The 14,357-nt window shown below is 33.2% G+C and overlaps 1 protein-coding gene across 13 annotated transcripts in view; it reads right to left on the bottom strand.

Moving 5' to 3' along the window:
* CHD9 (chromodomain helicase DNA binding protein 9) overlaps positions 1-14,357 on the bottom strand; it is a 228,646-nt gene that overhangs the window by 61,925 nt on the left and 152,364 nt on the right. For all 13 annotated transcript variants that reach the window (XM_070500253.1, XM_070500252.1, XM_070500257.1 and 10 more), the window contains 4 exons: positions 9,032-9,153; positions 5,572-5,815; positions 1,553-1,729; positions 99-242 (listed from right to left, as the gene is read on the bottom strand). In XM_070500253.1, coding sequence (XP_070356354.1) covers positions 99-242; positions 1,553-1,729; positions 5,572-5,815; positions 9,032-9,153 — 687 coding nt within the window. The remainder of the gene's footprint in view (positions 1-98; positions 243-1,552; positions 1,730-5,571; positions 5,816-9,031; positions 9,154-14,357) is intronic.

Raw genomic sequence — 14,357 nt, 5'->3', positions numbered from 1 at the left:
AGATACATAATATACATGCACATTCAATTACACATACCTATACATAATTACAATGATAAGAGATTTGATGTACTTATTTACAAAGAACAAAAGGATACCTGTTCCTCTGTTTTCAGATCCCCAAATTCTTGCATAAATGTTGATTCAGAAGGAAACCTTAAGGGTTCTAGAAAGTGAAGAAGACTGAATAGTTCTTCAACTGTATTTTGGAGAGGTGTGCCAGTCAAAAGCACTTTGTGTTCCTATATAAAGCAAGAATAATTCGTGTCAAACACCATAGCACTAAAATTATATGAAAGCTGACATAGGCTGTCAAATGTACAGTGTTTGAAAAGCAAGTATTTTTCTGACCATAATTTTCAAGAGTCAACTCAAAATACATCTCTACTCACAAATCTTCATTAACTTACTTTCTCAATCACTTTTTAAAAACTCTATATCATTCTGTAATACTTCACTTTGCATGCTATTAATTTTTACCTATCCAGACTCTCAGAAAAAATGTTCTAAATAATTAAGAAGCATATTTTAGATCTTCTCAAAGAAACAACTGTTTAGGAACAAACAGGGTATTTCTTTTGCACTCAACCATTCTTGGTACGGAAATTTGTACACAAAATGGTGCTCATTCTTTATACCTTGGCTGATCGTCATTTGACTTTTCACACAAGAAGAAATCCTCAAATCATTAAGGCTACAATCCAACAATGTGAATGGTTGACTGAAATATGCTCCTAAACTAGAATTGCATTACACACAAAACATGATAGTAACAGAAGGAAACACAGAATATTTTTATGAGATAATAAGTACAAATTATCATTTAAAATTTGACTTGACAATACCTCTAAATTCCTAAGCTAAATATGTGTACGTGTATTGTACATGTATACTAGTAAATGGTCTAGAAAGATATCTACCAATCTGTAATTGCTGGGGTAAGGAGTAGAACTGGGCATGGGTATGGATGGAGAGGGAGGAAAAAGCAGCACTTTAATGTTTTACTTCATGTAGTTCTGTATATTTGAGTTATTTGTTCATATTCAAATGCTAATTATGTCATCTAAATTAAATCAAATGTTAAAAAAAGCACAAAAGACGTTGATTTGAAAGAAGTAAACACACTAAGAAGAAGAAGACTTAAAAATCCCATTTATTAATTATAAACAACATATGCTAAGCATGTAGAATTCTGTAGGAACTTTATCCCTCTATCATAAATGACCTGAATATTATAACTTTGGTGAAAGGGCTTTTTATTAAAGAACTTCTGGCCTTGTTTTCTTTTCAGTGGTATAGTCTACAGAGGTTTCTCCCAATTCTAGAAGTTAATCACTAAAGCTTTTTGGAGGAAAGAGCTAAAAAATGTTAAGTCTTAGAAAACAAAAGTTTTTTTTCCATATTAATTAAAATCAATTATCACAGATAGAAATCAGATATATCTATACTCTAAAATTTAAAAAGGCATGTTTTTAGCATTAGCTCTGACTCTATGTGACCTTTTACTATGAGCTAAGAACCTGAATTAAATCATAATAATGCTGTTACTTACCAAATTCATGAGTTTCAGACCTTCTAAAAGTTTACAATTTTTATTTTTTAACCTATGTGCTTCATCAATAATCACACATCGCCATTCAATTGCATTAAGCTCTCCACAGCCTCCAAGAATCATTTCAAAAGTAGTGATGATGGCTTGGAATCGGTAAGCTCCTCGAATGATACGTCCCTAGAAATTTATTATCAAATACAATAATTTGCTAGAATTTCTTGATCACAATCTTTAATTCCTGTCAAACAGCATAAAAATATATCTAACAACAACTGCTATAAAACATTTTCCACTTAAATATATACGTAGACACTCCCTTTAAATGAGGAGTTTTAGTATTAAAACTGTATTAGATTGCTGTTTTCAATAATGTTGCTAAAAATTATGCCAACACAATTATATAATATTTATAATTACATCCAAATAAGAATTCCTTGATAAAATGTTTTATAATTTTTAAGAGTTGTAATAACAACTTTAGGTCAAGAAAGAAATGGTCATTACAAAATCTGTCCAAAGAAATCTCAGTAATGTTTATCACTTATATTCATGAGTCAACATATAATGGCAAATAAACAGTTAATATCAAATTTAGCCACTAAAGTCATTTATTCAGCAAATATTTATTGAGTTTCTATGTGCCAGACACTGTTCTAGGTGTTGGAGATACAGCAGTAATCAAAATAGACAAAAATAATCATCCAAGTAGAACACTTTAATGATTCAAATGCAGGAAAGAGCCATTAACAACAAAAAAATACTTATTTTTTGACAAAGGAAGTTAGAAAGTGATAAGGGTTGTGGAATAAAATACAAACGGGGATGTGGAATAGGAAATATAGGGTCAGAGGTGACCACTGCAATTTTATAGACAGTAGGTGGGAGGTCATTAGTGAGAAGTTACATTTGAGCAAAGTCCTGAAGATGAGGGAGAAAGCCATGTTGATATCTAGAGAGCTAGAGGAGAAAGCATTCTTGGCAGAAGCAGCAAGTGTGAAGGCTCTAATTCGGGAGTATCTTTGGCAATATTCAAATAATAGCAAGAAAGCCAGGGTGATTGAAATCCAGTGAGTCTGGAGGGGATGAGGCTGTCTAAGCACTTCAAAGCGTGGTAAAGGCTTTGGCAGTTACTCTGAGCAAGAAGTGACTGGGGTGTTTTGAGACAAGAAGTGTCACGATTTGACAAATATTTTAAGAGTCCCTTTGGCTGCTGTGGTAAAAATAGTCTGAAAGTGGCCAAGGAGAGATCACAGAGACCAATTAAGAGGCTGTCATAGCAATCCAGGCAAGAGATCATCACCGGAGGTCATGAGAAGTGCTCAGTTCTGGATATATTTTGAAGGTAGAGCCAACAGGATTTGGTAATGGATAGGTGTGGAGTGAGATTAAGAGAGGATTCAAGTTTGATGCTAAAATGTTTAGCTTGCTAACAACTAGAAGTTGGAGTTGCTATTTACTACAAAGAGGAAATTCAGGATTTTAGTTGTGTACATGTTATGTTTGAGACATCTATTAGATATCCAAGTGAAGTAGTTGAGTAGGCATTTGGATATGACTCTGGAATGTAGGAACGAGGTTAGAATTGGAGATATAGATTTAGGAGTGTTCAGCGGTATTGATGGTACTTAAGTTGTGCAAGTGAATGAAATCTGACGGAATGAGTATGGATATAAAAGAATCTGAAGACTGAGCCCTGGGTCACCCCAAGTTTAGATACAGGGAAGATGAGAAGGAACCAGTAAAGGGGGCTTCAGGAGTAGGTGGTGATATGCGACAGTACAAAGTCCTGGAATCCAAGTGAAGAGAATGTTTAAACAGGATTGAAAACTGTAAACTATTAGGATTAGGAGAAATGAAGGGTTAAGAAACTTTATGTGTTCTGATTTAGATTTGAATTCCTATTAACTTAGATTAATTCATCTTGATTGTATATACCAGCCATTAAGGTGAACAATAGATTCAGTAGAATATTATTAAAATTGGTATGAAGTATAAGTCTTGGTTTTTATAATGCTCTAAAAGCCTGGAATATGATGCTTTGAGTTAAGCTGATATCATAGTGTTTAAGAACAATGACTTTTTTAATCTAATTGACCTGGGATTATTAGTCCCAGTTTTGCTCTTTGATTTTGGGGGAAATTACAAAACTTCTTTATACCTCAGTTTCCTCCTTTGTAAATAGGGATCATATTATTACCTACTGACAAGGCTGGCATTACAAAGATTAAGTGAAATACAATATCTAAAGTGTTTAGCATAATGCCTGGCACATGATAAATACTCAATAAATGTGATTATTAATGTTATTATCTGTTACTTCTTTCAGGGCAATTTAGCAAATATTAGCATAATTTTACTGCTATTGTGATTTCAAGCTATTTAATAACCTGAAAAAGGTGGAAGTTAAATATTCAATAAATTTATATTAAAATATATTTTAAAGAGTTAACTCTGAAGGTTATTTCCATATTTGAAGTACAGATCTGTTTATCTCATTACATGAGACATCTTTATCTTTTCAAATTTTAAACCCTTCAGAAAATCTTCTAGAATGTATAAAATTTACCATAAAAATTTAATATTTAATATATACTCTTCAGTCCAGAACACATCAAGAATCTTTCAGCTTTTTGGCTATCATATTTATACAAAACCCATAAGACATACATTGAAGCTGTAACCTTGTCAAAAATCTCTGAAACTCCCAATATTTTAATTGTACCTTCTGTAAAAAATGAGATTGAACTGTCATATTTATGATACTACACAGCTCTTAAATTCTACAAATGTATGACTAAGAATAAGACTATGGAAGGAAATCAAACTACAACCTGATTAAGACGTCATAGGATCCAAAAGTGCCTAGATGATAGTTTTCAATAGAACTGAGGAATAATTAAGGGATTACAGAGATGGTTGATTTCACAGAAATGTAATTGTTTCAACCATAGAAACAGGAGGGGAAAATGAAATTAAAGGAACAAAATTGGTTAATTCATTTATTTTCAGCATCAAATACGTAGAAAATCAGTTATAATTGGGAGGCAAAAGTAGAAGGCTATGCATATTTCTTTACTTCAACCTATATCACATCACGTGACCTCGCCATATGTTATAATAATCTTTATAAAACAGAGGGGCTGGTGAAAGAAAAATAAAATAGAGTGCCCGGCAATAAATCTTTTCCAGTTAAAAAGTACAGTTTTTATGTGAATTTTGGTGTGTGTTATTTTTAAAAATTTTTACTCTAATAAAAGTCATATTATCATTCAAAACTGCAACTTGGGATGTCATGTTTTCTAGTCTTTTTGCTAGAAAATTCTTAAAATGTCATCTCTTAATTTTACGATCTGTGTATTTAGCAGAAAAATAAGAAATTTCTTCCTAAAGAGTAAGGTGACAGAGTAACACGGAAAATGTGCCCCTAGGATATAAGGAGAAGAAAACCATCAAATCACCTGAGTACTGGAATAACCAATCCAAAGGGGAAAAAGATATACAGATGTATGCTTGTATCTGTATATAAAACAAACCAAATTTTTAAAAATGTCTACAATCAAAATTCACTGAATACAAAAGAGAACTTATGGTTTTACCTCAATAGGCATTTAAACCCATGGTGTTCACTGAAGATTTAAATTTTAAAAATAGAGGAAAAAAAACTGGAGGATATTCAAAGAGACAGTTATATTCTAAAAATAAATTTAATGTATATTTAAAAACAATTAATAAAACAATTATTCTAGTTGAAAATTTATGGATACAATCAAATTTGTACATTAGTATAAATCAGCATTCTTCTTTATAGTAAACTAGAGCATGAATCTGACTACTTTTGTCACTGCTCTCTTCAGCTACTAAAATTTACTGTAAAATGAATATGAGGAATAAAGAGACTGAAGTAAGATCTAAGTAGGCAATTAAAATCTATCCTAAATTTGAAAATAATTAATGTCATGCTTATTTAGCTTTTTCAAACCTGACCTTTCAAACAACAAACAAAATCACCAGTAACACACCTGCGAGTCCCTGAAGTACATCTCATATTGCTGTATCATCTGTCTGCTAATCAGGCTCCCATGATAAACCACAACATTAATATCAGTCCATGTACGAAATTCTCTCTCCCAGTTTGCAATAGTAGAAAGTGGAGCAATAATCAGGAAAGGTCCTCTTATACCAGTCAGAAGGATTTCATAGAGGAATGTAATTGATTGAATGGTTTTGCCAAGACCCATTTCATCTGCTAAAATGCAGTTTCGTCTGAAATAAACAAATATATTATCCATGTATACATTGGGTTTTTCTGTATACTACAATGTTTTTAAAGATAAATATACAAAACCAAAGTTAAAATACTTGCATTTATAAAAATGTAAAAGTTTCGAAAGTGCAGACTAGGCTAAATATTAGAATTTTATTATAATCCTACAAAGGGAAAACTACAGATTTTTGTAGTTCCAAAATAAAGGTACCACTTGTTAGATGTTTGATTTTTTTTAAAGAGTGCAATGGCAAGAGCAAGGCAAACTAAATATATTATTTATTCAGGAAGCATTTATTAAATACCTTCTATACCTCAGGACAGTATGAGAAGATGGGATACAAAAGAAATAGAACATGTTCTCTGCCTTCTAGGGGCTTCTATCTATTAGAGAAGTAGACATGCAAGTAAATAAATAAATAGTCACACAATGTGCTAGCAAAGAAGCACAAATAAAGCACTAGTTTTCAACTCTGGCTGTGCATTGGAAAAGCCTACAAAATTTGAAAGAAATACAGATACCCAGGGCCTCCTGTATACATTCTCATTCAATGTGTTCATACATGTTGGATGAAAGCATAAAAGCAGTTGTAATTTTTAAAAAACGCCCCACAGATGATTATGACATCTGGCCAGTTAAGAATTATCAGTACTAAGGTTATAATGGAAGCTCAGAGACTAAGTGTCCAACTCTGGCTAGAAGAGATCAGAGAAGAGAAGACCTCCTCAGAAAGGAGGTCAGGAATGAGTAGGATTTTGCCAGGGGCCACAGCAAAGGAGTAGAAGTGTAAAGAACATGACCAACTGGGAGACCACGAGTTGTTTAATATGGTTTTGAGGGAAGGGTAAAGGGAGAGGATATTACTAAGATAAGCAGGGGTCATAAAGAAAGAAGGATAGACATCATTCTATTAGGCAATAGGAGCCACTGATAATTTAAAGAAACCTGATGAGATTAGGTTTGTATTTTGAAGTTTACTCTGGTGCTACTGTGAATATTAGAATGTGAGGTAACTAGAAGTTGGGGCACTAATTTGGAAAATATCGCAAGGATGCAGGAAAGAATGGGTGGACACTGGGACTAAGGGAGGAGGGACTAAGAAAAGAGAACTGATTGCAAAGTTAATTATGAGTTAAAATGATTTGGACCTAGTGACCAACTAGATATATGGGGTGTAGAATGACAGCAAGATTTCAGTTTGGGTGACTAAATGAATTGTGTTATTCTTAACTGAGATGCAAAATATGGAGGAAGAACAAGCTGGTATGGAGGAAACAGTAAATGATAAGGCTAATTTTGATCTGTTGTGTTTAAAGAATTGTTGAGAAAGACATTAAAGTAGCAAGAGGCAAGCAGAAATATGGGCTTGGAGTTCAAGGCCTTAGTTAGAGACAAAAGTTAGAGATCATCAGAATATTACTGATAAGTGAAGGCACAGGGGAGTGCAGAGTATGGTAGGGAGGACAAACGTAATATGAGCAGACAGTAAAAGACAGAACTATGGGCAAGAAAAAAACAACATTGAAAAGGCAGGCAGGGGAAGAAGAACCAAAAAAGACTACTAAAAGGAATAGACACAGAGATACTAGAGAGGTAGGAGAAAGTCGGGAGCTGTTGGGGATGAGAATGTGGGAAAAGTTTAAGGAAGGAAGGAGTAGCAACTACTATTCAATGCAGCAGAGACAGCAAATTAGAGCAGAAAAATATCCCATAAATTGGAAAATTAAGAGTTTCAGAGACTATACAAAACCAAAATCCAAACAACAGGTTTAAAGAGAATTGGAGATGAGGAAATGGGAAGAGCTCGTGCAGGCTACTCTTCCTAGAAATTTGCCTAGAAAGTTACAAAGAAGGCTCAAGGTAGCTAGAAAAAGAAAGCCAAGAGAAGATTTATTCTTCTCTTTTTTATTTTTGTAGATAAGTTAAATCCAAATTTGTTCACAGACTGAAGGGACAGCACTAGTCTTAAGAGATGGCTTGAAGATATGAGAAAAGGATGATAACTGATCGAAGTGAGGTTCTGAGAAGACCGGATGAGATGCCTACCAAGAGTTGAGGTGGTAGCACTAGTCTTGTTCCTATGGAGGGACCTTGTAACTTCTGATACATGAGGATAGAGGTAAGAATAGCTAAGGATGGAGACAGCATTTGTAGGCTTGGGTGTGAGAGCAGGCAAGAATTTGAACGAGTTCACCTACTGGCCCCTAGGCTTCTCTAAGAAGCAGTCGTATACAGAGAGTGATGGGGGTAGGGTAGTAATAAAAGGTTTGAGGAAAGTGGTGAAAGGTTAAAACAAGCAATGTAGGAAATGAGGAAGTAAAATGATGAGAAAAGTAAAAAAATATTTTGTTAACTATTTTATCTGGAAGGTTCTCTTGGGAAAAATGATGATTAATATTTAGAAAATATAAACCAGGGGAAAGAGCACTACATGGAATAACAGGTCCTCCTAACTCCATGTGACTGAGTCCCATGACTCGCTATTACTAAGTGTTACAACTCAGAAGAATCATGTGAGAAGTAAAAACACAGAAAAACAATTCTGAATAAGTGTCATCTAATTTTGCTATCATTACTAACAACAGTGCCTTCATTTGCTCTTTTGTACACACTTCTCTCTCAATCATGGTACCATTTTTTACTTTTTTTGCAATTATCTTTCCAACTCAATAAAAAAAGTGAGATAATGTTCCATAAAGCATTTGAACAACTTGGAAAATAAATAATAATAAAAAGGGGTAATTCATTACTTGGTTCTCATATTTTATATTGTATTCTTTATCAATTGCTGACAATCTGCTTCTTTGAAGACTTAGATTAAATAATAGAGACCTATCTAATTTTTACAGATGTAACCGCTCACACCTTACTAACTGGATTCAATTATTGGCAGACAGTAATATAAGTCAATAAGTTGAAAAACATTCTGTAACATAGCAGAAGTTTTATGATGTTAAAAAAGGTGTTTCAAATTTAGTTATTAATCAACCTATCAACTTTCTTTTATTCTGAGTGGTACACATTTAAAGGAAGCTACAGTAGTCAAAATCCTAAATTATAATTTACATATCTTCCTGAGATAACCTCACTTCCAATAATGAAGACTTCATGACAGTAATAATATAGCAACATCATTGCCTATTTTATTTAACATATTTTGGCACATATTTAAAAAACACTAAAATTTCTTCTTCTGTTAAGATACACTACATACCTATTGTACCAATTGAACAAGAGCCAGTTGAGTCCTTCCAGTTGATATTCCCTGAGTTGATTGCCATTTTTATAGTCCCTGGATTGATCTATTTTCTTCCAAATATTAGAGGGTGGACGATCCTTTGTGGAAAAACAAAGAATGAATGATGTATTTCAGATTTTAAAATCTTCCATACATCTCATACATGGTAAAAGCATTGCTTTTAAAATAATCATAGAAGCATAACATTTTATGGAGTTATGGTGAAGTTATATCAAACATCAGAAGACCACGTTAGTTCTACAAACTCTTCCAGAAATTGAAGAGGAAGGCATATATCCCAACTCATTCTATGAAGCCCTGATACCAAAATCAAAGACATTTCCACAGACCAATATCCCTCATGAACAGAGATGCAAAAATTCATAACAAAATCTTAGCAAATGGAATCTAACAATATATAAAAATGGTAATACATCATGACCAAGTGGAGTTTTCGCCAGGAATGGAAGGTGGGTTTAAATTTGAAAATTAATTGATGTTCATCAACAGACTAAAAACCAAAAATATGATAATCTCAATAGAAGAGAAAAGGGATGTGAAAAATTCAACATCTATTCTAATAAAAACTCATCAAATTTTGAATAGAAGGGAACTTCCTCAATTTGATAATCTGTATTTATGGAAAAGCCAAAGCTAATATACACAATGGTGAAAGACTGAATGCTTCTTCTTAATATTAGGAAAAGGTAAGGATGTCCATTGTCACCACTTCTATTCAACACTGTAATGCAGGTTCTAACAAATGCAATCAAACAAGGAAAGGAAATAAAAGACACCAAGGTTGGAAAGGAAAATGTAAAACTATCTTAATTCATACTAGAAATGATCTATGTAGAAAATACTGTGAAAGCTACAAAAAGATAAACTAAGAAGTGATTTAAGCAAGGTTCCATGGCATAAGATCAGTACACAGAAAATGGTATTCTATATTGTTGCAACAGTTATAAATTTTTTTTAAAAACCATCCTATAATAGCATCCAAAATATAAAATATTTAGGAATAAATCTGATACAAGTTCTGTAAGGCTGGTATATTTAAAACTACAAAACACTGCTAAGAGAAATTAAAGAAGACCTAAATAAATGTAAACACCTATAATATTCATAGTTTTAAAGACTCAACACTGTTAACTCATTAATTCTTCCCAAATTGAACAATAGATTCCATATAATCCAACCAAAATCCCAAAAAGTTTCGTAGAAATTGACATGCTGATTCCAAAACTATAGGGAAATGCAAAAGATCAGAAATATCCAAAACAACTTTTGAAAAAGAAGAATAAAGCTGGAGGATTTATACTGACCAATTCTAAGACTTGTAAAAGTTACAGAATCAAGACTGTGTAGAATTGGTGCAAAGATAAAAACCAGATTAGTGGAAATGAACAGAACAAAATTCATCCACATATATTAAGTCAACTGACTTCTGACAAAGTTGGAAAGGCAATTCAGGGGAGTAAAAACAGTTTTTTGAAAAAATGGTGCTAGAACAATTAGATATTCATGGACAAAAAATGAACTTTGATCCATACATTGCACTATATACCAAAATTAACTTAAAGTGGATCATAGACCTAAATGTTACCTAAAACACAAAATTTCTAGAAAAGAATATAAGAGAAAAATCGTTGTGAACTTGGGTTATGCAAAGATTTCTTACATACAACACCAAAAGTATGATACATAAGGAAAAGACAGATAAACTGGACTTCATCAAAATCAGAAACTTTCGCTCTTTGGAAGACACTGTTAAGATAATGTAAAGACAAGCCACAGACTTGGAGAAAACATTTGCAAATCATATATCTGATAAAGGACTTGTACTAGACTATATAAACAATTCTTAAAGCTCAATAATAATAAAAAAAAACAAGCCCATAAAAAAATGGGCCAAAATATTTGAATAGACACTTTATCAAAGATGTACTAATGGCAAATAAGCACATGAAAGGATGCTGAACATTATTAGTCATTAGGAATTGCAAATTAAAACCACAATGTCATACCATTACACACGTATGAGAATTGCTAAGATTAAAAAGACTGAGGATAGCAAGTGCTGACGAGGATGTGAAGCAACTAGAACTCTTCTACACTGCTGTTGGGAATGTGATATGGTATGACTGACTGGACAAAAGGTGACAACTTCTTAAAAAGTTCAACATACAACTACCACATGACCCAGCCATTTTACTCACAGGTATTTACTCAAGAGAAATGAAAGCACAGGTCTAGACAAAGACCTGTATACTACTGTTCATAGTAGCTTTATTTCTAATAGCCAATACAAATATTCATCAACAGTGAATGGATAAACAAATTGTGGAACACTACATTACATTAGAATACTACTCAGTAATAAAAAGGAATGAACTCTCGATACATGCAACAACGTGAATCTCAAAATAATTATGCTGCATGAAACAAGCCAGACAAAAAAGGAGCATACACTGTCTATATTTATATAAAACTATAGAAAATTTAAAATAACGGATAGAGACATAAAGAAGATAATACCTGCCTGGGGATGAGGAAGGAAGATTTGGGAAGAAAGGATTATAAAGGGGCATGAGAAAACTTTTGGGAGTGATGGATACTTTATTATCTTGATTATGGTGATGGTTTCACATGTCAAAACTTAAAATTGTACACTTTAAATATGTGCAGTTTTAAAAATTGTATGTCACTTCAACCTCAATAAATCTATGTTTCAAAAGATGATGTAGCTGGGTCTGGTTCAAGATAGCAATGTAGGAGGATCCGGAACTTACCTCCTCCCACAAACACACTGAATCTACAGCTACATATGGAAGAATTTCTTCTGAAAGCAACCCCAAAACTAGCTGAGCGACTCCTTCACATTGGGCAAACAAGAAAAAACTGACATCGAGAAGGGTAGGAGAGGCTGAGACACAATCTCTCCATAAATCCAGCCCTCAGCATGGCAATCCACAATTGGGAGGGAACTCTCCACCCTGAACTTCTCCCTGAGGAGTGAAGGGTTTGAAGCCCACATCTGGCACCTCAACTTTTAAGACCTGCACCTGAGAGATTAGCCCCCAAAACATCTGGCTTTGACAGCCAACAGGGCTTGCATCCATGAGACCCACAAGACTACAGAAAACTGAGAAACAGTTCTCAAAGGTCTCACGTGGACTCATCTGGCTTCAACCGCAGCAACTAGTATGGAGGCAGGTAACTATAAAGGATGATATATATCAAATTTTCTCTCCGATATTTATATCTACCTACATCTCTATTCCACTTTTGATATTCATGGTACAGAGTATTTCTTTCAAAATAAAGCTAGAAGTATAACACTGTATGTAAAAAAATTTATTCATTTACATATATAGTTATATTTATTCAAATATAATTTTTCTTCCTTAGCAATGAAAAGCTCTGCAATGAATTTATTCTGGACATAAACTTTCTGAAGACTGCTGAATAGGTGGAGAAATAACATTATCCTAGCTTCAAATTAGCAGGGTCTAGGTGCCAGTAGGATAAATAGGTTTCTGAGAAACAAGCAAAAGGTTTCCTATTCTCTTCCACTTTTAAATGATATTATACTGTTACTAATCAACAAAATTACACCTCTAAAAATTATCAGGATGCTCAGGGTCAGTGTATGGTAATTATGAATGAAGAACAAAATAGGCTACTAAAAACAGAGCTGGTTATTAAAGCTATGCTGCCGCTAAATGCAATTAGGATTTACTAAAGAAAATATTTCTTAAGTGGTAGCCAATGGACTTTAAAATAATTACTATATAATATTTTAGTTATTGATTAATTTCCATATTAAATCATATTCTCCATAATTTTTTCAGCTATCCAATCACTATTAATATTTCATTAGTCTGAGTCAGGAAGAAATTTCATTTCCAGAATCTCAAAAAATACTTTATAAAATGCTTTATATGCTATTTTATTTAATAATAATAGACTGGCAAAAAAATCACTTACCTCCTACATTGTTCAACTATGAACACTAGCACTACTATCAAATCGATTTTATATTAATTAAGGGGATTAATTCTACTGGCTAAGCTCCCTTTACCAAGGACTACACTATGTAGCTAAGGCAGTGGTTTTTCCCAGTCATATTCAAGACAGCCTTTTTAAAAACATATGCCTGGGGTCCACTCTCAGATATTCTTCTGGAGCCAAGAAATATGGACCAGGCATCTCTAATTTTTGAAAAGTTCCAAAGTGATGCTGATATGTACCTCTGACTGAGAATCACTGATCTAAAGAAATAGCTTACTTGATAATGCTAAAGATCAGGTAACCACTGAGGCATAGCCCCCAATCCCAAAAAGAAAATCTTTCCCTTTTCACAATATCCCTTGACCCACTCCTCTCTGAACTACTTAACAGTTTTGTTTCCTGGTTCAAGGAAAGGCATTTAGAAGTTAAAAATGAATGGAGGTGAGCTGCTGTTCCCTTGGTAATAGATTATGGATATTACTGGAAGAAAAATTAATAAGACTAGAAAAAAATTATTATAAAAACAATATAATCTCTTCCACAGAACAATTAATTCATTTGTTCCTGTCTTTTCATGCAGAAACTCCCTCTTCAGTGAAGTAAGAAATTCCTATGACTAAATTATGCTTGAAAGAGGACAGGCAAAAACATTTAATAAAATCATAATGTGTCTCCTCAATTTGCATTTCTATTGGTTGGCTCCTAAAACTAAATTCACATGACAATAATCCTATGTTTTAAAGAAATGAAAGTAAAAAATTATATAATTGTTAGCAATATTACCACTTGCCATAGCCTTCCAGCATTCCAGTTTCTGTACTAGAAAAATCAATAATCTACTCAAGTTTTTTTTTGAGCAGGGATGAACTATGCATGTAGTGAGTAAGAAATCAGTGTACCTAATTTATGTAGGCCTTTAAGAACACTCTATACAAAGGTTCTTCTAAAAATAAAGTTACCATGGAAGCAGATGAACTAGTTATGGAGAAATAACCAGTTTATAGAAAAGGAGGAGAAGGTGGATACAGTATGGATTTTTCTTTGATAAAGAATTAATAACTCTACTTAGAGCTTAAACTGATATCCTTGATATTTTTATAAATGACCTGAGAGAAAGAGTAGTGGGAAACTTTTAAATTCAAAGATAAGACAGAAGTGTTTGCAACTTTTCTGGAGGGAAATTTGGAAGGAAATACTTATCATAATTTTAAATGCACATATGCTCTGACCAAGCAATTGCACTTCTGATTTATCTTACAGAAAGCTGTACAAGGCCTGAACGTTCAAT

The sequence above is a fragment of the Equus asinus genome, chromosome 28 (genome assembly GCF_041296235.1).
Source record: "Equus asinus isolate D_3611 breed Donkey chromosome 28, EquAss-T2T_v2, whole genome shotgun sequence".
Lineage (NCBI taxonomy): Eukaryota > Metazoa > Chordata > Mammalia > Perissodactyla > Equidae > Equus > Equus asinus.
Note: the sequence above shows the minus strand (reverse complement) of the source record. Positions and strands in the feature narration are given on the sequence as shown.